The 25,364-nt window shown below is 47.1% G+C and overlaps 2 protein-coding genes across 2 annotated transcripts in view; one reads left to right on the forward strand and one right to left on the reverse strand.

The window, feature by feature from the left end:
* Positions 1-350: 350 nt before the first annotated feature.
* LOC147015621 (uncharacterized) lies at positions 351-4,399 on the reverse strand. Its single transcript, XM_085850556.1, has one exon. The coding sequence runs from the start codon at positions 4,367-4,369 to the stop codon at positions 3,665-3,667; it is 705 nt and encodes a 234-aa protein (XP_085706682.1). The 5' UTR covers positions 4,370-4,399; the 3' UTR covers positions 351-3,664.
* The window catches only part of LOC147015622 (uncharacterized), a 246,816-nt gene continuing 225,740 nt past the window's right edge, over positions 4,289-25,364 (forward strand). The window contains exons 1-2 of the mRNA XM_085850557.1: positions 4,289-4,403; positions 10,112-10,232. Of these exons, the coding sequence (XP_085706683.1) occupies positions 10,191-10,232 (42 nt within the window). The 5' untranslated portion in view covers positions 4,289-4,403; positions 10,112-10,190. The remainder of the gene's footprint in view (positions 4,404-10,111; positions 10,233-25,364) is intronic.

Genomic DNA, 25,364 nt, shown 5'->3' on the forward strand with positions numbered 1-25,364 from the left:
CAAGCACCCGGAAGACAAGGTCGACGAAATCTCACAAAAGAGCACGATTTTTCAAACAAAACCGAACTATGAACACACAGCAACATGTAGGTGAGAAAAATAAACAGTTAAAACGGGACAGATAGCGACCGGAAACTTAACTTTGAGATCGTCAGCAGAGAGCCCTGAAGGAGACCCGCTGACACTCCAAACCCAGAACCGGGATGACATTTATGACCATTGACATTTATCCCTCTACCCCCACTCCCAACTTCAGTGTTGGAACATTTCTCTGCACTTTTATCCCTCTCCCTCCCTGCCCCCATCAAACTTAAATGTTGTAACCCTGGAGCCATATGTGCAGTGGCCATTCTAGGTGAGATGGTGTCTCCATGTCTGATACCTCTATCAATATGTGCAATGGATTACGTTGCTGCCTTGGTGCAGTTTCAAGGTTCATGTTCCACCATTGTATAATCTCATATCATATTGACATATCAGGAGTTGACATTTCGGTGTTGTAGAGCTTAAATTATGCCATTTCCCCGATATTGGTTAAGGCTTTATCACAATCTATCAACATGAATTAGTAATTTGTTCAGGGTGCCGGTGATAACTTGGCTACTCTTCGCAAAATACATCATGGGATCTTTAACTTCCATCAGCTAATGTTACAGCAGATGGCACTCTCAGGTACACATCAAATATTGAAAAAAAATAAGGAAAATTCAGAAAAGGAGTAACATTCAGTTTATAACACTGTGCTTGGTAAAAGCTTCATTGATTGATATCTGTGTCTAACCACAACCTGATCACCCGAGTATATGTTTAGGCTTGTTCCAATGCGGTCCAAAAAGAAAATGTAATGCAGTGTATCGAAGTCATAAGGGAGTCTTGGAGAAAGAGGAAGTGGGTTTTGATATTGTGATAATCGTCCAAGACCTGCAACGTAAAAGGTAAGCTAGCTGGGCCGCTTGGGGTTATGTTATAATCAGCTTGATAGAGAACGATGTTTAGTCTTTACATGGTTATACTAAAAGGGCACGAGGGAGAGCACATACCTCCGCCACGTAATGCCTGATCCACGAGAACATATAGAGCCCAATACATTTTTGAAATATCATGCTGTACAGTACTATATCATTTTTGGTCCTATCTCTCAATGGTGAAGAATCACTAAAAAAAATTAAGTACTGTCGTATCCAGATGTGGATCCGGATCTTCATCAAACCAATTCGTTGTGTTCGCACATCCAACTTGTCCACCAAGTTTCATCCGAATCCGTCCAAAACTTTTTGAGATATCGTGTGTCCACAACACACAAACAAACAGACAGACAGACAAACAAACAGACACAGTGGGGTGAAAACATAACCTCCTTCATCTTCGGTGTTGGAGGTAACTATGGAAATGGCAACGAATTCGACTAATTTAACGATCACATGATTGTCTAAACACCTGAGTATTTGAATTTGTTTGTTGTCAGAGATGCAGCTCACACAGCAACCAAACTCTGACATACAGTAGTTCGCTGCAGTGTAACCTAATGTCGAGGAATATCCGACAAGAGCAGACCACTTAATACCCGCAGTTTTGTCAGGAATTTGTAATTTGTTCTGGGTCCCAGCGATAACTCACTTACTTTTCATCGAAAAGACCTTGGTATCTTTCAACGTACCCCAAATAATGCTGGTAGACAGTACAACCAGCTTAACACATATCCCATTGACAGCAAACTTGATAATACGACGCTGTGCTTGTGAAGCACCAATCTGATTGTTTATCAAGTCGAGTCGGGAATCAAACTCAGACCAGATATCTCAAAGGCTAAAGTGTGCTACTCCTGCATCATGCGATCGGATCTATGGTTATAGAGCCTTCAAAAAGTATTCACACCCCTCTACTTTTGTCATATATTATTGTGTTACAGCCTGAATTTAAAATTAATCAAATTTAAATTTTTTGAAAAATGATCTACACGAAATACCCCACAATAACACAGTGGAATTTTGTTTTGTTTTTAGAAATTTTTACAAATTAATTAAAAATGAAAAGCTGAAATGTCTTGCGTCAATATGTATTCAACGCCTTTGCTATGACACTCCAAATTGAGCTCAGGTGCATCCAATTTTCTTTGATCATCCTTGAGATGTCTCGACAACTTGGTTGGAGTCTATCTGTGATCAATTCAATCGATTGGACATGATTTAGAAAGAAACACACCTTTCTAGCTCAGGTCCCATAGTTGATGGTGCATGTCAGAGCAGAAACTCTACCATGAAGTCCAAGGAACTGTCCACAGAGCTCCGAGATAGACTTGTGAGGCGTATATCTGGCGAAGGGTGTAAAACAATTTATACAGTGTTGAAAGTTCCAAAAAGCACAGTGAGCACCATCATTAGGAAATGGAATGAATCTGGAACTACCCAGACTTTTCCTCGAGCTGGCTGTCTGACCAAACTGAGCAACCGGGCAAGAAGGACCTTGGTCAGGGAGGTGACCAAAAACTCAATGACCACTCTGACAGAACTACAGAGTTCCTTGGCTGAGATGGGAGAACCTGCTGGAAGGACAACAGTCTCTGCAGCACTTCACAAATGCAGGCTTTATGGGAGAGTGGCCAGACGGAAGCCATTCCTGAGAAAGAAAAAAAAACACATGAAAGACTCTGAGAGCATGAGGCAAAACGTTCTGTCATCTCATGAGACAAAAATTGAGCTCTTTGGCCCGAATGCAAAGCGCTACATCTGGCAGAAACTGATCACAGCTCATCACCCATCTAAAACCATCCCTACTGTGAAACATGATGGTGGCAGCATCATGCTATGGGGATGTTTTTCAACAGCAGGGACTTAGAGACTTGTAAGGATAGAGGGAACAAGCAATGGAGCCAAATACAGGCAAATCCTTGAGGAGAACCTGCTTCAGAGTGCAAAAGACCTGAGACTGCAGCGAGGATTTATGTTCCAACAGGACTATGACCCCAAGCATACAGCCAAAGCAACACTGGAATGGCTTCAGAACAAGAACGTGAAAGTCCTTGAGTGGCCCAGCCAAAGCCCGGCCTTGAATCCCATTGAGAATCTGTGGAAAGACTCGAAGATTGCTGTTCACCGACGCTTCCCATCCAACTTGACAGAGCTTGAGCAAATCTGTAAGGAAAAATTGGAGAAAATCCACAAATCCAGATGTGCAAAGCTGATACAGACGTTCCCATGAAGATTCGAATCTGTAATCACTGCCAAAGGCACTTCTTGACTCAGGGGTATTGAGTATTGACTCAGGGGTTGAATAGTTATTGATGCAAAACATTTCAGCTTTTCGTTTGGAATTAATTTGTAAAAAATTCTTAAAACATGTTTCCACTTTGTCATTGTGGGGTATTTTTTGTAGATCGGTCACAAAAAAAATTATATTTAACCCATTTAAAATTCAGGCTGTAACACAACAAAGTGTGAAAAAGTTGAGGGGTGTGAATACTTTCTGAAGGCACTGTGTGTCTCGCTTGATTCAACTGCATGGTCGATTTGAGATATGACGTGCACGGCGTTATGATACTCATACTTCAGTGATTTCTGGATAGGAACATTCTATATTTTTCTGAGAAACGAGGCCTCAGTTATGAACAAAAGTGAAATGCAATGACATGAACTACACACAGTTTGTGTTCTTGTTCTGCATCAAGTCATTCGTTGTGCACGAAAGAGCAGAACGCACTGCGTGCTGTTTGTGTGCATGGGAGTACTGTGTGCGCACTTTGCACAGATCGGAATGATGGATAAGCAGGTGGGAAGCCCAGTGAGGAGTTTTGTTTCCATGGGAGATGCTCCAGACACTGGGCTGTAGCCTGTATGGATGAATAGGCAGATGGTAGTATTGATTGTCCCGGTAAGCGGTTGCCCATGTTCGGAAGAACTTGATTGCCGTGGAGTCCAGATGCGTACGCTGCCAGATATCCGGGATACGCATGGCTGTCACTGCAAAACCGTGCCCGGTGATGGTGCGAGGTCATGTCCTGAGTTGCACATGAGGGTTCTCCAGAATAAAAAGACACAGGTGGAGACTGACGGGGATGTGATGGCACCGTGTCCACAAGAAAAGCTGAGCTTTCCCAATAATTCCGCTGCTCGATATGCTCCGACATGGCTTCTCGGAGTTGTCGTTTACACTTATATCGCCGGTTTTGGAACCATATCTTGACTTGGGTGGAGGTAAGCTGGAGTTGGTTCGCCAGCAGGTCGCGCTCTTGCGCAGTGATGTAGCGTTGCTGAGAAAAGCGCCTCTCGAGTTCCAACACCTGGAGTTGTGAGAAGAGCACCCGAGGCTTGCGTCGCCGCTTGTGCTGAGGCTTCCCCTCTGCAACATCAGGCAAGGAGGGTCCAAGTTCCATCGCGACCTCATCAACTGTACCTGCACACAGCCAGGTATATGAGTAACTCCATTCAATCTCTATTCTCGTTTATAACTCCTTCAAATACTGATTTAACAAATTATAAAAGATCATTTTTACATGATAAATATTTTCAAATTACTATATTTGAGCTATGTTGCTCCTTCATCGTTTAGATAGTTTTGATATAATAATAATGACAATATTAATAACTGGCAGAGACCCGTGGAACTTCCACGTGATGTAAAATGTAACGTCAAGTGCTCAACCCTCCCCCTCACCTCTCACCCCCCCCACCAACCCAATTCCCACTGTCCTCAACATCTCCACCGAACACCAAGTCCTCAACCTCCCCTCCCAGCGCTAAGACTTCAATGCCCTCCCCACTCCAAGTCCTCAACCCCCCATCCCAACCCCAAATCTTTGTCCTTCCCTCCCTCTTTTTTTCCTATTCTTCAAAGCAAAAGGCCATTCTTACATCAATCATTACATATTTATTCATTACGTCATTGAAATAGAGGAATATTAAACTCTTTCCCCTCCCCTATGAACCTTATTATGAGGCCATTACCGACTTCACGGAAACCGCAATCAGAACAACATCATATATGGTTCCTATACGTGTCATGCTTTATTATGGTCGTTTGTCCAATTCACAATCTCATGAGATATGCTGAAATTCGATGGAATTTCAATTCTTAATAATGATTAGCAGCCTAATTGTGACAATAAATGACACGAAACAAATTATATTATTCGTGATGCATATATATGCAGGGTGGCCCGAAAGTTACTTTACCCCTGATAAATTTCTCGCACTTCCCTCCGTCCCTTTCCCTCTGCCCTCGCCCCCTCGCCCCTCGCCCGCTATGGTATGCGGAAACACTGACTCAGAAGAATTATGGAGCACATACAGATACAATGATAAATTAATTATTGCAAGTACTGCACAATAAAACCTGTATATATATATTTATAATATATATATATATATATATATATATATATATATATATATATATATATATATATATATATATATATATATATATATATATATTTACGAATTTGGAATTCAATTGCACACAACATACAGGTTCCTTCAGTCAGCTATGTCGATAAGTGCTTGTTCCCGAGATAGCTCACCTTCCATTGTTTAAATGTTCAGAGATCGATTAGATGCGCTGCGGATCGATTTAATAGTAAGGGGACGAAATAATGGAGACGTACCTCCCCCTCTTCTGCGAAGAGGAACAAGAACCATGCCATCCCGTGACGTCAACAACTCCCTCCCACCCGTGGTTGAGCGGGGGGGGGGTGGATCACGAGGGCATGAGTCACGCCAGGTGCGGGGGAGGGGGTGCTAAGGATAAAGAGGACATATTTTCTTTGTTCAAAAAGAGTCCCGAAAGAGTCCCGTGGGAGTCCCGTGGTAGGGCTGAGTTCGTGGGAGTCCCGTGGTAGGGATGAGTTCGTGGGCTGAGTTCGTGGGAGTCCCATGGCAGAGTTCGTGAAGAGTCCCGTTCTGAGTCCTGTGTGCAGAGTTCGTGTGCTGAGTCCCATTGGAGGAGTAAGCTTTTTGCTTCAGAGAGAGCAGTCGTTCAGCATCCGTCGGGTCCTGCTTGGCTTGCTTGGCTTGAACCTTCAGAAGCTTTTTGCTTCGGCTGGCTCAGTGAGCTTCGGCTGCTGCTTTGTTTTGGAAGGAACTTGAGCCGGTTGTTCAGCTCGAGCTGCGAGTGGAGGCTTCTTCCTCTTCTACCTCTTCTTCTTGGTTCGTGGATCTTTTCGTTCTCCATTTTGTTTCCCGGCTTGGTGCCTCTTCTTGGAGTTGGTTCCTCGGGGAAGCGACGATCGACAGGAAGGATCGGCGCCTCATCTCACCGGCACGTGGTGAGAAGCACGGGAGGATTCGCGGGAGCTCGGGAAGGATCGCGGCGATCGGATCCAGCTCGCTCTCGCTGGAGTCCGGGTCCAGACAAGTTGAAGACCACACGAGGTGGAAACGTTCGAGTCAAGCTCTGAGTTTCAGCTCACCTGTCCTCCGAGCTGGAGCTCGTGATTAAAGGCCTCAGCTACCGTTTCGTGTGTACGTGTGTACGTGTGTACGTGTGTACGTGTGTCCGTGTGTCCGTGGGCCCGTCTAATAAGTAGGAACTGCTGTTAAGTGTAAATGACTGTCCATAATAAGTAGACGGTTGTAGTTCTTTTGTCATGCTTTTGTTGCTTGCATAATTGCATACGTGTTTTGCCGTATTTAATTGCATACGTGTTTCATTATAATAAATGTCCTTGTGTGAATGTAAACCTGCTCGTTGCGTCCATTCCCTCATTGACTGAACATTTCGTGTGTTGGGAGTTAGAAAGCTGTTGGTTTGCCGTAATAGGGGAACATTTGGATCGACGGGTCTCGGCGATTACACCGCTCGGAATCGCGCACGGACAAGCTCGCCTAGGCGGTTTGTTCCGTACGAGTTCCGTTGAGGGTGGAATACCCCGGTAGTTGGATCACGTGGGTATTTAGGTACATTGAAGATTGGCAATCAACCCTACCTCATGTGATCTGCCGATTGGCGTATTTCGGTTCTTGTACAAGGACCCGTCGCTCTGAGTTATCCGGGCAGCGATCTATATTCCGGGCGATCGGTCAGGCCACTCGACTTGCGGCTCCGTTCAGAGCGGTCGGTTGGCGGCTGACCCCCGGCCAGTAACAATATATATATATATATATATATATATATATATATATATATATATATATATATATATATATATATATATGTAGATTCATATATATACATATATTCAAGTATGATTACAGAAGAAGATAATTTATGTTGTCATACGAGCAGTGCTGCATTTCGAAGTATATCAGTTGTTGGATTAGTTGGAGTTTGTATTTTCCCACTCGGCTGTTGAATTAATACCAGGTGGGGTTGACTCTGTCTGTCATCCTTCTGAGGTCGGCAAAATGAGTGCCGGCTTGCTAGTTCTCTGTGTCGGACTGGTGACCCGTCCAGGATTGTGTCCAACAGCCAAGGAGACTGCTTAAGCAGCACCAACGCTCTGCACAGAGTCTGGTCTCAATGGATGGATGTATTTGCCAAGTCATGAGGGTTGCAGCTAAATGTAGTATCGAAGATCTTCGCAAGACCTTACGGATCCAACTTGGGACTTATTGAGGAACATCTACATATATTTCCAACTCACGTGCAACATTCAGTTAAAAACAAACTTGGTGTGTGTGTGTGTGTGTGTGTGTGTGTGTGTGTGTGTGTGTGTGTGTTTCGATATAGCGTTAGTGATTTTATATATTCATTTTGAATGAACATTTATACATTTTATACTTTATAGAATTTGTTTAATGAGTGCTCGATTTAAGATCAGAGCATTCTTCTCTCGTCGGTTTTGCCTTTGGTCTGAATCCTCCCATTGAGAGAATGAAAAACAAAATCCAAAATGTAATAAACTCGATTCGTTTTTCTCCTCCTCGAACAACTGTGGAAATAGTCCCAAGTGGGAAGGAATTTATATTCCCGCATTGTGACTGCACGAGCTGGAAAGTGGTTGCAGATCATAATTGGAAACGGTTACAACCAAAACTTCACCAGTTGTTGGAGACTCTGGGTAAATGCCTCATTTGCATGTGGGATTGGTGGGGGGGGGGGTGGGAAGGGGGAGCGGGGTGAGGATGGGGGTGGTGGGGGCATATTAAAATCAAAGTTTCCAATCACACTTGTTGCTTCTTCCCGAGTGTAGATTTGTTGTCCAATATCGCCACCTACCGTATGGTCTACAATGACAGCAACAACCGTACAGAGGGTTGATGGGGAGTGGGTGTGATGGATTACGTTGGGGTTTGGAGAAGCCCTTCCTTATTGGCTACGTTTCATCATAAAAGATGGTCTGCGTGAGGGAAGATCGGAGAAACCAGCAGCAACAAAGAGCTCGAGATCGCCCAAAAGTTTGGAGATTTACGTGGGATGCACCGAGGAGCAGCAAGATTGCAGTTAGATACAGTTGAATATGAGCTGTGGTACCCAGGTGTGGTACCAATCAAATCCAGGTGGTACCAATGTAAGACCCAGGTGAACCTGCAACATACGAATGGCCTTTCCATCCTGTGGTGGCCCAAGAGGGTAAAACGAAGAGGTCGTGACTACATACTCACTAGAGAAAGGTGTAAGCTGCCTTATCTTTCCTCCCTCAGCTCACCACTATTCACGAGTTTAAATTGAAGTTTCACCCTGCTGGCTTGGTGGAGTGAATGGAAGAAATGATATTTAGATTGGAGCGTCCACATTAACATGATGGTTTGGAGGTGAGGTTTGTGCACTCACCTTTTATCAGTCGAGCCTTGGGTCAAATCGTGACCCAGCTATAAACTCTCATCCTGGTGTTTCACATACAGGGAGATGAATCAATGTGTGTGTTGTCAATCATCAGGAGGTTAAGCTGGAGGACCAATCCGCTAGTTCTGGTCGTTGGTTAGGTATTTCGAGGAGAGTACGTGAGTTATCGCCTGCACACTAACTTAATTGCATATTCCTTCTGCCTTCAGTCGTATGTTAAACCTGGCCAGCTCTACAAGATGGCAGGAATAATTGAGGTCATTAAGTAATATAGTAGTCGTAGTAGTCCTACATAAACTTACATCTGTGTGTGTGTGTGTACGATGTGCTGCCTGTTCTGTTTTTCTACACAGAGAAATAGAAAAGGTAAATATTGTTGTCGGAATGACTTCCAGGGGTTAATAAATGCTTCGTGTAGTACAGTTATTTCCTTCATGATTGTTTGAGGATAAGTGTAATGTACTTGTTTGTGACGTTAGATATGCATCGCTATCACGTAAAGAAAGACGGCAATCTCCCTGACAAGTTGTTGGTGTCTCAAAATCGTCATTCCTCACAACCCATTTAATGTCCTTTCCTCTGAAATTTGTTTGAATGTTTTCTTTTTAAAGCGTTCACAAAACCAACCAGAGCCATCAAAGAGGCCCAATTGACCCCAGGACGGCTCGTGGTTTTGCCGTTAAAGCTCGAGGTAAAACCCATATGGCTCAATATGGAGCCCTTATGGTGAAATGATGTCTGTCAATGAAAACTACGTGAGATGGGGTTTTGCCACCACTTCTGTGTGTCTGTCCGGGCCATAACTTTTTTCATTTCAATTTGGTCAAAAGGTCAATGTCACATAAAATCGTCAATTTTTATCCAATTGACCTGAAATTTGAGGTTTTGTCAAATTTTTAATCTAATGCCCTTTCCTTTATTATTGATGCTTTATTATGAGAATATGTCGAAGACAAATTAATAATTTGGTCAAAAGGTCAATGTCTCATAAAATCGTCAATTTTTATCCAATTGACCTGAAATTTTAAGAATTTCATATTGGGTCACTGAATCGGTTCAATCAAAAGCTCCAAGTCGATTGTTTTTATTAGATCCAAAGGTCAAGGTTGCATAAAATATCAATATATCTGTGACGTAATATTGCCCAATTCATCAAGTGTAACCTGTGTTCGGTCAAGAAGGTCAAAAGTTCAAGGTCGCAAAATCATCAATTTCCATCTGATTGACTTGAAATTTGCGTAGGGTTTGCATTATTGGGTCAATGAAGTCGGTTGCTTTGGAGGTCAAAATGTCAAGGTCACCTAAAATCGTCAATCTTTTTGTGTTCCTCCATCTGCGATGGACTGCGGTAATGTTTTCTTCCATGTCTGTCTGTCTGTCTGTTTGTGTGCAGGATATCTCAAAAAGTTGTGGACGGATTCAGACGAAATCTCATGGGCAGGTTGAGTGTGTGACAAGGACGAATTGATCTGATGTTGGTGAAGATCCGAATCCGTATCTGGATCCGGGTGGTGGTATGCGTTCTACCGAGTGCCCTTCTAGTTTTTAGTTGTTTTCGTCATGTTTAGCATATGGAAGAAGAAGAAGTTTGAATACAAAGCAGAGGTGGTCAGGCTTTGCATTTTCAGATGCTTTCTATTTGTTATTATGTTTCCTTTTAAATACACACCACCATGCTTGCACCGCCAGAGTCCCACTCGACTCAAATCAGATATGGCCTGCAGCGCTAGTGCACGATGCCCAGGTGGTTCATAAACCTGACGAGAATATAAGGCGGCATTATTGGCCTGGGACTCTTTTCAGAGCTTCAGATCCGTCTGGCGGTTGTGGCCGTGGTTTAGCGGCCCATGAGATTCGGCCCATGATTCATCAAAAACCGGGCCGCGTGGCATTAAAACAGTCTTCAAAGTGGGACTCGAATCTCAGTTTGGGCCGAAGCCGAAAGGATACAACAATATCTATCATTGATTGAAGTGAAAATTTTAAGATATTTTTGGGCTATTTTATTAAGTTGAAGAGTTGTTATAATCAATCAAAGCTTGTAGTTTGTGCAGTAATTCCATTTATACTGGCTGTAAAGTATTGCTGATGGGAGCTCCGGTCATCAAGATAATCTACGAGAGAGAGAGAGAATGAGAGAGAATGAGAGAGAATGAGAGAGAATGAGAGAGAATGAGAGAGAATGAGAGAGAATGAGAGAGAATGAGAGAGAATGAGAGAGAATGAGAGTGAGAGAGAGAGAGAGAGAGAGAGAGAGAGAGAGAGAGAGAGAGAGAGAGAGAGAGAGAGAGAGAGAGAGAGAGAGAGAGAGAGAGAGAGAGAGAGAGAATGAATATGAATATCTATCTATTAGACTTTTTAATTTTTTGTATACCTTCTCGAGGCTCGTATGAGAGCAAACACACAACGTACAGCAAGGGGGGCATGAGACAAGAGGGGCGGGGGTGGGAAAGACAAAACAGTGGGGAACAGAGACATTAGGAGATCTGTGGAAGGGAGAGGGATGGGATGGGAAACACGGGGTATACATGATGGACATTACGGGGACTTTCAGGAAGGAAAGCAGGGCATTTGAAGGAGGTGGGTTTGGGGTGGCTAAACGGGGTAGAAAAGATCAAGGATTTGGATGGGGGATGATAAGAGGTGGTGGTGAACAGCTGCTTTGAAGGCCTGGAGGGAAGAATGGGATTGAACAGAGTGAAGGAGTTTATTCCAAAGGTGGGGAAAAGAGGAATGAAAGAGTGAAGGTGAGCAGTGATTCGTGATTTTGGTAGTTTTACCAGAAGGAGGTTGTTGGCGGACCTTGAGCGCCCTGTAGAAATATGGTGGGGACAAATCACAGACACAGCAGGGGGGGCGAGACCGGAGAGGAGACAGTAGAAGACAGAAAGACCACCGACCTGCCTGTGGTGAGAAAGTGAGAGGCCAAAAGGCTCGGCCTCATCGTGGGAGATACCAATGATCCGAAATGGCTTGGTTTCCACAGCGTGAAGCCGGGAAAGGGGGAGGCAGGAGCACCAGCCCAGAGGGGAAAACAGTACTCCATCAGGCTGTGGATGAAAGCATTGTATGTGGTCAGGAGCTCAGGTGGGCCAAGGAAGGACTTTGCACAACAGAGGATTCCCAGTCAGTGACTGGCTTTGGAGGCCAGTTTGGAAATGTGGCTTTCCCAGGAAAGATCATGGCAGATAGTGAGATCCAGAATCTTGAAAGAAAGGACTTCTTCCAGAGTATTGTTGAGAAAGTGGATGGGGGATTTTCTCAACGGTCCTTTCGGAGAGATATAGTGAGAGTGTGAGATTTGTCCGGATTGAAAGACATGTTCCACATGTTGGACCAGTTTGTGATTTTACCCAGATCTGAAGTGAGCGAAGAAGCTGCTGCTTGCCGGTCTGAGGGATGACCGATGGTACGGCAGAGGGTGGAGTCATCAGCCAAGAGATAAAGATGATTTTCCAGAGAGTTGAAGAGATCATTGATGAAAACCAGAAAAAGAACAGGGCCCAGAACGTGACCTTGAGTAACTCCAGCCTGGACAGGAAGAGGGGATGAAAGAACTCCACTTAGGGCCACACGTTGGCTGTGACAGGAGAGGAAGTCTGCGAGCCATGAGTGGTGATGGCCTTGGATACCATAGGAAGAGAGTGTGGTGAGCAGGGCAGGGTGCCAGACCATCTCAAAAGTATGCGATATGTCTTGGGATATGGCTTTGATTTCATGTCCGGCATTGAGGACCTCCATCCATTGCTGGGAGAGCAGAAGCAACATATCCAGGGTAGAGTGACCTGGTCTGAAACCAAATTGATGATCGGAAATCAGGCCATTGGAGAAGCGGAAGGATTTAATGTCTGAAACGATGATGGATTCCATAACCTTGCTGATGATTGGGAGAAGGCTGATTGGTCTTTAGTTGCAGGGATCTGTTTTTGCACCTTTTTAATGCAGGGCAGTGATGTTTGCTGATTTCCAAGCAGATGGCAGATGACCTTTGGCAAATGAGAGAGTGAATAGAACAGAGAGAGGGTGAGCAAGCACAGAAGAGCAGCTTTATAGGACATGTGGGCTGATGCCGTCTGGACCGGTTGCAGAATCTGAGTTGAGGTTTGACAGCAAGCTCTCCACCTTCTCAGGAGAAAAGGACACAGAGTCCAGTGACAGTTGGGTGCGACTGGGTAAGGTGGGTACAGAAAGCGATGGGTTTTGGACACAAGATGTAGATGAAAACACCGAGTTTAGGCATTCAGCTTTTTCACGTGCAATGCCAGCAGTGTGGGCATTTGAGGTAAGGGAGGGGATGGAGGGGGATCATACACCAGAAACAGATTTCATTAGATGCCACCAGGATTTGGAGGAGGGAGAGAGGTTTGAGAGTTCAGACTTGAGCTTGGAAAGATGTTGTTTTCTCCTCTCCTGAGGGTAGATACACACTTGTTCCGAGCTTTATGGAAGTAACTGAGATTATCCTCAGTTGGGTTTGCTTTCCATGAGGAAAAGGCAAGTTGTTTCAGGACAATTGCCTCGCCAGAAGCTTCAGTAAACCAAGGGCGGGAGGAAGGGATGGACAACTGAAGACGAGAGGGGATAAATCTGTGCATGAGGGAGAGCAAGTTTCTTTGAAAGAATTCCCAGGATGTGTTGATGTTTGAGAAAGTAGCGATAGGAGACCAGTCTATAAGTTTGAGGGCTCCTTGGAGACCCTGCCAGTCGGCTTGAGTGAAATGCCAGACTCGACGGCGGTAAGGTGGTTCTCTGATGACAGCCAGAGAGATGTCCACTTTGACAAGGAGGTGGTCAGAAGAATTGATTGGAGCGGAGAAAGAGCAGCAGATATTGTCAGGGAAATTTGTCAAAATCAGATCCAGAAGAGATGGAGTACCATTGGTTGAGATCCAGGTCGGGAAGTTGACCGATTGAGTCAGTCCCAATGAGTCGCAGAAAGCTTTTGCGGAGGTGCCATGACAGGTGAGAGAGGTACCCACACCTAGCCAACTGGTATGATGACAATTGAAGTGATCACATATGAGGAAAAGAGAGTTTGGATGAGAAGATAGAAGTTGATCCATGTTTTCAGATAGTGAGGTGTACATGGAGTCATCACTGTTTGGTGGACGGTACAGTACACAAATAAACATGAGGTGGGAGTGGAGGGGAAGCCGTAGCCAGAGTTATTCCTGGGGGTGTGGGGGAGTCAGGGCAGTGCATGGAGAGTGAGGAATAGAGTCTTTGATGAAGAGAGCAACTCCTCCACCAGGACGAGGCTCAGTTCTGTCATACCGGAGGAGGGGGTAACGAGCGAGAGATATTTGGGAGTCGGAGACGTCTTGAGGGGGTAAAGTTGATGTTCGGCAGATTATGTCTGGTTTGTCAGTTTCAACCTGTATGGAAAGATCCGTAAGGTTTGGCGAAGGCCCTGGATATTTGAGGTCCACACTGTTAATGAATAGAGAGGGGAGGAGGCTTTGGGTGCAGGGGATGGGAGGGGAGGGGGAGAGTAGAACAAGGGAGGAGGGGGGAGGAAGCGAGAGTTGTTGAATGAGTGTGGGGGATTGCAGAATAGCTAGGACAGGGGACCACATGAGGAGGAGAAAAGGCTCTGTGGTGCTGGGGGAGAGGGGGGATGGGCAAGAGAGGGGGAAGAAGGCAGTTGAGGATTTGAGGAGGTGGAGTGATGAGATGGAGGTGAGAGGGCAGTGGAAGGAGGCAGCTTTGTGGATGAGAAGGTTGGGGGGGGGCAACTTTGAGAAAGGTGAGTGAGGGGGGTGAGGGGTGGGAGAAAGTTGAGGGTTGGAGTTTTTGAGAAAGGTGAGGGCAGGCTTGGAGGGAGAAGAGTGTGATGGTTGCTCAGTTGAGAGGGGGGGTGAGTTGGCAATGAAGTTGGAAAAAAAGAATGGTTGATGGAAAAAGAACATTCATAGCAAACTGGGTTTTTTTTTTAATTTTTACATTGGAAATGCGATTAAAGACATTTCTTGATGGATGCAGTTAAGGCGAATTAAGAAAAGTTGAGAAAAGAAACGCTGTAACAGTTGGATTTTTTCGAAAAGGTGTGAAGGAAAGGTCGAATTGAGAGCAGTCTGTGGAAATAGAAGAAGAGTCGTGCATTATGATACAGTCATGAGTACCACATGTGTGAAAGAGGAAGATGAAGCATTATAAGAGATCGTTTTTATTATTTTTATTCTTCTTCTTATTATTATTGTTTGAGCGAGTTTTTATCAGATTAGGTAATGGAAATGTTGTAGAAAAAATCGTGAGGTGAATGGTGAATTTGGATAGGTAAACGGAGGGGGTGGAAACAGATCACGTGGTTGGGAGGTGTATAGGCAAAAGTGAATTTATTTTTTTTATTTTAAATAAGGATTGCATTACCGACTTCTACCGACTCCTCTCCAGCCTTGCCCCCCCTGCTCTCTCTGCGATTTGTCCCAACCACATTTCCACAGGGCGCTCAAGGTCCGCCAACAACCCCCTTCTGGTAAAACTACCAAAATCACGAATCACTGCTCATCTTCACTCTTTCATTCCTCTTTTTTCCCGCCTTTGGAATAAACTTCCTCACTCTATTCTTTCCCATTCTTCCCTCCAGGCTTTCAAAACAGCTGTTCACCACCACCTCTTATCTTCCCCCATCCAAATCCTCGATCTTTTCTACCCCCGATAATCCACCCAAGCCCACTTCCTTCAATTCTCCTGCTTTCCTTCCTGAAAGTCCCTGTAATGTCCATCTTCTCCTCGCCATGTTCCCCGTCCCATCCCCATCCCTCTCCCTTCCACAGTTCACCTGTGTCTGTTCCCCAATGTTTTGTCCCTTCCACTCCCACCTCTTGTCTCATGCCTCCTTGCTGTGAGTTGTGTGTTTGTTCTCATACGAGCCTCGACCAAGGTATACAAAAAAAAAAAAAAAAAAAAAAAAAAAAAAAAAAAAAAAAAGGTATTACATTCGCAAAAAAGGAAGGTTGACCTAAAATCGTGGAGGTGTGTGGTGAATTTGGGATGGTAAACGCTGAGTGAAGCTGCTGGGTGGATGAAATATATCAGGAAGAGGGTGGAGAGAGACACCTGGTTATAGGTGTATAGAGTGAAAGGATCCAGGAAAATTATTAATTTTTGATGTATTTTTGAAGGATAGGTAAGATTCGGGAATGGAATGTTGTAGGAAGTAATTGTAAAGGTAATTTTTTTTTTTTTGTATACCTTGGTCGAGGCTCGTATGAGAGCTAACACACAACTCACAGCAAGGGGGCATGAGACAAGAGGGGCGGGAGTGGAAGGGACAAAACAGTGGGGAACAGACACATTAGGTGAACTGTGGAAGGGAGAGGGATGGGGATGGGACGGGGAACATGGCGATGAGAAGATGGACATTACAGGGACTTTCAGGAAGGAAAGCAGGGGAATTGAAAGAAGTGGGCTTGGGTGGATTATCGGGGGTAGAAAAGATCGAGGATTTGGATGGGGGAAGATAAGAGGTAGTGGTGAACAGCTGTTTTGAAAGCCTGGAGGGAAGAATGGGAAAGAATAGAGTGAGGAAGTTTATTCCAAAGGCGGGAAAAAAGAGGAATGAAAGAGTGAAGATGAGCAGTGATTCGTGATTTTGGTAGTTTTACCAGAAGGGGGTTGTTGGCGAACCTTGAGCGCCCTGTGGAAATGTGGTGGGGACAAATCGCAGAGAGAGCAGGGGGGGGCAAGACTGGAGAGGAGTCGGTAGAAGACAGAAAGACCACCGACCAACCTGCGGTGATTGAGTGAGAGGCCCAAAGACTCAGCTTCATTGCGGGAGATACTGATGATCTTAAATGCCCTGGTTTCGACAGCGTGAAGCCGAGAAAGTTGGGAGGCAGGAGCACCAGCCCAGAGGGGAGAGCAGTACTCCATCAGGCTGCGGACAAAAGCTTTGTAAGTGGCCAGAAGCTCAAGAGGGCCGAGGAAGGATTTTGCACGATGGAGGATTTCCAGTCGGCGACTGACTTTTTAGGCGAGGTTGGAAATGTGACTTTCCAAGGAAAGGTCATGGCAGATAGTGAGACCCAGAAGCTTGAAAGAAAAGACTTCTTTCAGAGGATTGTTGAGAAAGTGGATGGGGGGGTTTTCTAAACCGTCCTTTCAAAGAGACATCGTGAGAGTGTGAGATTTGTCTGGATTGAAAGACATGTTCCACGTGTTGGACCAGTTTGTGATTTTATCCAGATCTGCAGCGAGCGAAGAAGCTGCTGCTTGCTGGTCTGAGGGATGACAGATGGTACGGCAGAGGGTGGAGTCGTCGGCAAAGAGAAATAGAGGATTTTCCAGAGAGTCGGAGAGATCATTGATGAAAACCAGAAAAAGAACAGGGCCCAGAATGCTACCTTGAGGAACTCCAGCCTGCACAGGAAGAGGGGATGAAAGAACTCCATTTTGGGCCACACGTTGACTGTGACAGGAGAGGAAGTCTGCGAGCCATGAGTGGAGATGGCCTTGAATACCATGGGAAGAGATGGCAAGAATGGCGAGAATGGATCAGTTCAAGAAGAATAAAGATGGTGTGCCTGTAGAATGAGGAATAGGAAGAAGAAGGATCAGGACTCGTGGGCATGCAAGGAGAAAGGTAGTTTTTTTTTGTTTTGGATTCAAGACAAGAAACAGTGTTTTGTTGAGAGGGATAGGGAACGTTGGGAAAGTGGGGAAGATAGGAATTGAAGGTAATGGGTAGAAAATACAAATAAAAATGATCGTACACCAAGAGGGGAAGGATGGGTCAGTCTCAAGCAACCCCATATGTCAAGTCAACAAAAACTCAAAAAATAGCACGATTTTTGAAACAAAACCGAACTAGGAACACACAGTAACATGTAGGTGAGAAAATAAACAGTTAAAACGGGACAGATAATGACTGGAAACTTAACTTTGAGATCGTCAGCAGAGAACACTGAAAGACCCTGCGTCGCTACAAACCCAGAACTGGAAGTCGCCGAAGACTTGTGGAACTGTCGAAACCTGGCTCTCACATCATACATAGAACATAGTGTCATGGCCTCTTCTCAGAGGATCAGACAAGATTGTGAATATGCAGATGTTTAGCGCTGCTTATTTGCACACATATGTTGCAGTGATGCCTCACATGATGTCATACTGCAGTACATGATCTCCTACTTCTCCGTTTTTTGATGTTTAATGCGTTAAATTCATTTTCAGCGAATATTCGTTAAGGAATGTTCTTCTTTTGTGTTTTTGTATAAAACGAAGATGTTAAAAGCAAGGAAAGGCTTTTTCCATCTTTTTGCATTGTGGTTGTAAAGGGCAAATATATGTGTATATATATATATATATATATATATATATATATATATATATATATATATATATATATATATATATATATATATATATATATATATATATTGTTACGGCTGTGGAAATTCGCAATACACCATAAAGGGTCCTTCGATCAGTTATGACGCTAAGTTTATGTGCAGATAGTTCCCCACCGTTGTTTGAAGGGAATTCGTGTGACTCATCGGGCTGTGACTCTTTGAGATAGCCTTTTTCTGTTCTATCGTTATTTTGGATCATCCGAAGACTTCAAACGAAGGCCCTGTGAAAGGCCAACAACGGCGCGTGAGTTTTCCCGCCTTTTTGCGGCGCCAGGGATGACGGGAGAGGCTGCGAGAGCTCGCTGGCGATTGGTGGAGATGGGGTGTGAGGCGGCTGTGAGGAGGGAACGCCCCTTTTCGAGGAGCTTCTCGAAAGGGCTAGAGGAGAGGCGGAGCCAAAAAGGGGGTGGAGCGAAGGGGCGGAGCCCCGCGCTATATAGGGCGGACCGCGCGTGGGCTCACCCTCTTGGTGGACGTCGTGTTTGAGCTCCCTTTCTCTCCTGCCTGGATCATCGCGTTGGATTCTTCCTCTCTCCTGTCCGGATCATCGCGTTGGATTCTTCCTCTCTCCTGCCGGGGACATCGTATTTTGACTCGTCGGGGTCTGGACATCGTATTTGGACTCGTCGGGGTCTGGACGTCGAGTTTTGACTCGTCGGGCTCTGGATCGTCGAAGTGGGCTCTGGATCGTCGAAGGCTCGTCTCTCCCTCTGGGCGCCAAGTCGTGAGGGTTGCGAGCAGTGGTCCCGGGTCGAAGCGCGCATGAGAGGAGAGTGCCGGAGAGGGCTCACCAACCATCACCCCTCGAGGGGGCAGGTAACCTGCTACGGTCTCGCGGGACCCGTTCGGTCTCCCAGGTCCCGTGTCATAAAGACCCAAGTGGTCCAGCCTGACCCCCTTGTGTGTGAGGGGGGTCTTCTCTTTCCATTTTTTTTGCTTTTTAATGACTGCTGTGGCGCCGTGTCCCTATAAGTTAGACCTGTGTAAGGGACTGTACATTGCTCATATTCGGTGGTAACGCTTTTCTTGTATATTGCATGATTCCTTGCTTGTGTTGTGTGTGCAATATGTGCTTTGTAATAAATGTCCTTGTGTGAAATGTATCCCGTCCGTCGTCTCTTTCCCCATTGAAAGTGCCATCTTGAATCGAGGAATAAATTAGTAGTGGGTTTTGAACACCCAGGGTAAAGAAGATAATCTGATCCGTCGAGGTTGGCGATAACACCGCTCGGTTATCACTGTAGCACGGAACGGACCGCTTAAGCGGTTCATGTCCTAGGCCAACCTGCGGCAAGGTACGATCGCCCGGTCGACTACTCGCGCAGGTACTTAGGTAGGTCGGATTTGGCGAGCAACCCTATCCTGCACGGGTGGGAAATTGGCACGATCGTAGTGAGATTAAACCCCCACCCGTGACTGGCTCCTGGCGGTAGTTTCAGGAGGGTCACGACTGAATTGTCCGTCCGGTGGGCGACGCGGTTGCGATTGGAGTTACGCAATCGCTCGCACGCCAGGTGGGCCAGAATTCGTAACAACATATATATATATATATATATATATATATATATATATATATATATATATATGTATGTATATATGTATATATATATGTATATATATATATATATGTATGTATATATGTTTGTATATATATATATATATATATATGTATGTATATATGTATGTATATATATATATATATATATATATATATGTATATATATGTATGTATGTATGTATATATATATATAAGGAGTACGTATATATATATATATATATATATATATATATATATATATATATATATATATATGTATATATATATATATATGTATATATATGTATATGTATATATATGTATATATATATATATATATATATATATATATATATATATATATATATATATATATATATATATTGTTGTGGTTACCAAATTCGCAAACCACCATTCAGGTCCCTTAGGTGAGATATCTCGGTAAGTATATGTGCAGTTAGGCCCAAACCCGTTGTCTAGAGGGAATAAATGTTATTCATGCGTGCTGCGACTCTTCAGGATAGCCGTTTTTCTTTTACTATCTTTATTTTGGACCAACCGCCATTGTTACCACCACCAACCACAACATCAACCACCCACCGCGGCGCCGCTTCACGTCACACCTCGCAACCGTCGCATCGCCACCGTTCTTGCACCGCTTGTGGGTACCGGTGTTGGACTCGTGCAGGGCGCGCGCCGAACAGCGTGTACAAAACCACGGATTTTCCGCTCCAAAAACGGATCAAAAACGACACACGCCCACTTTTGTTCCGTCCAATCGGTGAGCGAGGGGCGATTTGGCCCCGCCTCCAGGGCGTTGGAGGGTGGTCGCTATATGCAAATTCATGGATCAAAATGCATTCACGCCCACTTTTTCTCGGGCCAATGGGGAGCGAGGTGAAAGGTCGAAGGCAGGGGGTCAAAGGCGAAGCCACGGGGCTTATATAAGCGGCTGCGCTCGTCAGAGAAGGGTTGTTGGTCGTCGTCGTCGTCGTGTGCGTTGGAGTCGGAGCGAAGAGGACGGAGCTGTGGAGAGGCGGCGAAGGCAGACGAGGGGGTGCTCGCGTCGTGCCGGGAGCTGCACACCAGGGAGGCCGACGGCGCGACCTGGTCGAGGTGGAGTCGCTCGTCGCGGGACTCGAGACAGAGTAAAAATCCTCCTTTCCCCGAGCATCAGCAACCCCCTCCTGTTTCCCCCCGCGCTGAGATAGTGCGACCAAGGGGGCCCCTTTTCCCACCCCCTACCAGACACTGTCCGCGAGGCTGGCGGAGTTGAGGCACCATCGCCGCTCCGCGTCTCATCACCAGACGGGTAGGCCCGACCCGGTCTCGGCCTCAGGCCCGCCTCATCCTTGAGGGTGTTCTTTTTCTTGGTTTTGGGTATGTGTTGTCGGCGCCGTCTGTGAAGTAGAATTGTATAAGTGTTGCCGTGTGCTTGGTAGTCGGTATTAGCTCTGCATTGTGTCTTCGCTTTTACATTTGCTTTTTGTGTAAAATTGCATTGTGTTTCTCTTCTTTTCTATGTGCTTTTGGTGGAATTGTATATGTGTGCTTTCCGTTCATCGCGAATAAATGTGCTTTATGTTGAACTGTTTCCCGCTTCGCTTCGTCATTTCTTTCATTGAATCCTCATCTTGCTTCACGTAAAGGGTTGGTAGTGGGCTGAATACGCCCGATAATTAATCGAACCGTCGAGGCCGACGATAACACCGCTCGGTTATCCCGATAGTACGGAACGGGTCGCTTTAGTGGCCCGTGTCCGAAGTCGACCTGCGGCGAGGTGCGATCGCCCGGTCTACCCTCCGTGTGGGTACTTAGGTAGGTCAAATTTGGCGAGCAACCCTATCCCACGCGGGGGCCGATTGGCTCGATCGCGGTGAGACCGAAAGGTCCACCCGTGACTGGTTCCCGGCGTTAGTCCGAGAGGGTCACGACTGGATTGTCCGTCCGGTGGGCGACGTGCCGCGATTCGAGTTACGTGGCCGTCAGCACGCCGACGGGCGCGAATCCGTAACACTGGTGTCAGGAGTGGGATACAAATCCATCGCCCTCCTCGCGGCACTGGTATCGGAGAACAGGAAAACGGGCTCTCCTGTCTCCAGCTAAATTCACGGGAATCGGTCCAGGGGTGAGAGAAGCGACCCCCGATTCCCTCCAAATTACGAGCGAGCGAAATTAACCCTTCACGAGAAGCAAGATGGCGTCTCAAGGCGAGCGGGAGCCGGGGGTATTAGAAATGGATGTAGAATGTGTAGAATCCATGGCTCAGGATGAAATCCCCGTGCAGGAAATGTTGGTTGTACAGGAAAACGAACTCGCCCAACTGAACCCAGAGCCCGAAATGGGTGCGGCAGCGGCCGCGGTGTATGACACCTCCCCTCCCCTCTCCACCAAAACCCTTCCCCGACCCCTGCCGAAACGACTCACCCAAGTGCACCCGACATGGCCCAGCTATTCACCATGCTGGCACAAATGAATGCGGAAATGACAGCGAAGATGAATGCGAACATGAACAAGCAAATGGACGAAGTAAAAACGAGGATGGATGCGAATACACAGCAAATAAACGGAATGGAAGCAAACATGAAGGAAGAAATGAAAGAGCTGCGGGGTGAGACGCAGAACATGGGCCGATGCCTGCAGGCGGGCATGAAGGCCGTGACCAGGGAGCTGGGAATGGCGACTCCACGTGTGGGAGCGAGCGAGCTGGAAGGGGGTGCAACGGCTGACAGGCCCGCTGTGGAGGCGGGTAAAAAAATAATTCGGGGGGCGTGTTGGGCGAGGGTCGTGACAGAAGAATCGACGGTGACCAAAAGGGAAAAATTAAATGGGGAGACCAAAACGTGTGAGACGAGACACGAGGTGACGACAACGGAAATAATAGTTGAGACAAGAGAGGTTAAGGGTGAAGAGTTGGCAGAGACACGGGAGACAGAAAAAAGAGGAGAGACTGCACGATGAAGACGGGGTAAGTGACGCGCACACACACACGGAGGTAGTGGAGGATAATAAGGGTGAGCTGGCGGACTGGGTAGAGACCCAGTGCGAGCACCTGGATGGCCTCCTCCAGGAACGAGGGGAGGGAGTATGCCCCCTTGAGGCGAGTCACGACCAGGTGAGTTCGGTCGTGCTTTGCGAGGTTGAGGGGACGGGTGCTGTGGACAGGTGCACGGAGAGCTTGGGGGGTGTAGAGGCCCCGGAGACCCTTGTGGGGACACGAATCCCCAGTGTGGTTGTCCCTGTGTGTGTGGTGCAAGGTGTGAGTGCGGCACCGTGTGTGGAAGCGACCCCGTGTGTGAGTGGTGTGGTGGCGATTGTGCCGGTGTACGTGCTTCCCAGCACACCGTGTGTGAGTGTCGCCGTGTGTATGAGTGAGGCACCGCGGTTGAGTGCCCCCGCGTGTGTGAGTGAGGCACGGTGTGTGGATGAGGCACCGCGGGTGAGTGCCCCCGCATGCGTGAGTGAACGGCCGAGTGCAAGGGAGACCGTGTGTGTGAGAGAGCGGTATGTGAGGGAGATGTCGGTTGGCATGCGGGAGCACGCAGCCGCGTCTCCCGGTGTGAATGTGATGGAGTGGACTGTGTGCGTCGTAACACGCAGGTGTGCGTGGGTTGAATGGCGACGACGACGACAGAGGAAAGAAAGCCGAGTAGCGGCTGTAGTTGTTTCAGGGACCGTGCCGGGTTCACCCAGCAGTGAGCACGAGGTCCGTGCTGTGCAACGCACGAGACCACCACGTGCTCGCTTGCGAGAGTGAAGTCCCGGTCCGGAAACGCACGCGGTGGATTTGCCGATCCCGCGGACGGACAAAGTTTAGGCAGGATAATGGATTTGGACCGGACGGGTTCTCCACGCGATCGTGTGTGTTAAGCTCCAACGGGCAAAGCACATGTGTTCGCGTGGGGAACCCCTCGAAACGTGGGGCTTGTGTTTTTTTTATGCGCACGGTGACGCCATGGCTGCACGTGGGGTTGGAATCCGGCAGGAGGGGTATCTCTGCCGGATGGTACCGTCCAAGGAGGGACGAGGAACACGTGCAGCTGCATGACGTCACGGGCAGGTGCAAAGTACGCGAGTTGCCGCGCTGGTGCTGCGCATGGAAAAAAAAAAGAAAGAACAAGCCTCACTTTCGGGTGCACAGGATTCCTGGGCAAGGGGTGGAAGACCCCCTTCCTGGGCACAGGATGGAAACTAGTTAGGGGGAAGGGTTAGCTCAGCTAGACCGACTTCATGGGGCAGGGGTAAGTCCTCATGGAGTCCGTGGAATGGATTAGTTAGAGGGATTGTAGCCAGATTTAGGTTGGGAAATAAAATGATTTTTTGATTTTGAGGACATGGACAGACTTGTGAATGTGTAGAGGGGACGTAGTTTAGCTACGTAGGTTAAATGGAACGTGCTGTAGTTTAAGGGACGACGTGGGAGCACGAGTTAGTTAGGGGATGTAGTTAGGAGGATGGCAGAGTTCAGTGGTGTGTGTGTTGGTGAGTTGTGAGGTGATTACGTGTACATGTTGAGTGAGTGAGGCCAGCGGGTCTGTGTGTATGGAGCGAATGGGGAATGCATGGTGCGATGAGTAATTGGGGGGAGGAGTGACTCCCGCCCAAGGGACCCTGGGGTCAGAGTAAAGTGAGTTAGCTGGGTTAGTCAAATTGAAAAATGGAGGTCGTTTTGTTGTTGGTGGGAGTGTAGGCTCGAAACCGTTTGGAGGGGTGCAGGAGCCCTGTTGACGGGCTTGGGAGCGTGGCTGTGAAAGGTGAGTATCGCTGAGTGGGTACCCCGGGCACCAGGCTCGTCGGCCGCGGTAGGCCATGGGCCCATGGGGGGCCGGGATAGAGTAGTGGGCACGGGTGCGTCTGCTTGGTGCGGAGGCCCGGGGCACCATTAGCCGTGTGGGCAGTGTTGTGGGCAAGGGTGACCCTCGGAAAGGGGCCTGGGAAGCCAGCCTGCCACGTGTGCGTTTCAGGGGAGGTGCCATGGGGGGCACTCCCCGGTGTTAGGGAGCTGGTAGGCTCGGAGGCAGTGTAGTGCCCGGGGGTGCCATAGCGGGAGATTCGGCAGAGGGTCGTGCCTGCCAAAGGGAGCCACGTGTCCCAGCCATGAGACCGTGTGAGGGCACGGAGAGAAAATTGGGGGGCGAGGCCCGAAATTGTGAGGACACCAACACAGGCGACGGGAATCTGGGTTGTTAGAACCAATAGTTTAAGCGAGAGGCGCTTGGTGAAAGCCCCGGGGTAGTTTAACAGTTAAATGGTTAGGGTAGATTAGGAGATGTACCCCTCCGCACCATCCATCCCCTCGCTGTCGTTGTGGGCCGCTGGACCCACTTGGTGTTAAGATCGCCGAACTCTGGGGAGGCCATTCTGAGGCTTCGTTGGGCCTCGGCACAGGACGCTAGCTCTCCCTTGTTCCCCTCCGGGAAGGGAACGTAGGGGTTGGGAGTAGGCTAGGTGACAGGATAGGTTAGCCGAACAAGGACTATAAAGGGGGTTAGGGGACGATTTATAGTGGGGAAGTAAAAATAAAAACAACAAAAAAATAAGTTGGGGCTAAATTGGGATTTGACAAATTAAGGGAGTGGGTATAGACAGTGACAGGCAAAGGCGATAGGTTGGGAGGGAGACCGTAGGGTAGGTCTGAGCCCGCCTTCCGAGTGGCCAGCACCACCGCACTCCCTCCACCAACCTCCACTGAACGGCAAAGGCTGGCCAGCTTCATCTGCTGGCTGCATTGCTGCAAGGCAAAGGCCGGCCCACTTCAT

Source organism: Eptatretus burgeri, chromosome 12 (genome assembly GCF_056783735.1).
Source record: "Eptatretus burgeri isolate ZD-2024b chromosome 12, Ebu_testis_v1, whole genome shotgun sequence".
Taxonomy (NCBI): domain Eukaryota; kingdom Metazoa; phylum Chordata; class Myxini; order Myxiniformes; family Myxinidae; genus Eptatretus; species Eptatretus burgeri.

Bases quoted from the DNA above. Each gene is read 5' to 3' on its own strand.
- LOC147015621 (XM_085850556.1), bottom strand. From the start codon at position 4,369: ATGGAACTTGGACCCTCCTTGCCTGATGTTGCAGAGGGGAAGCCTCAG.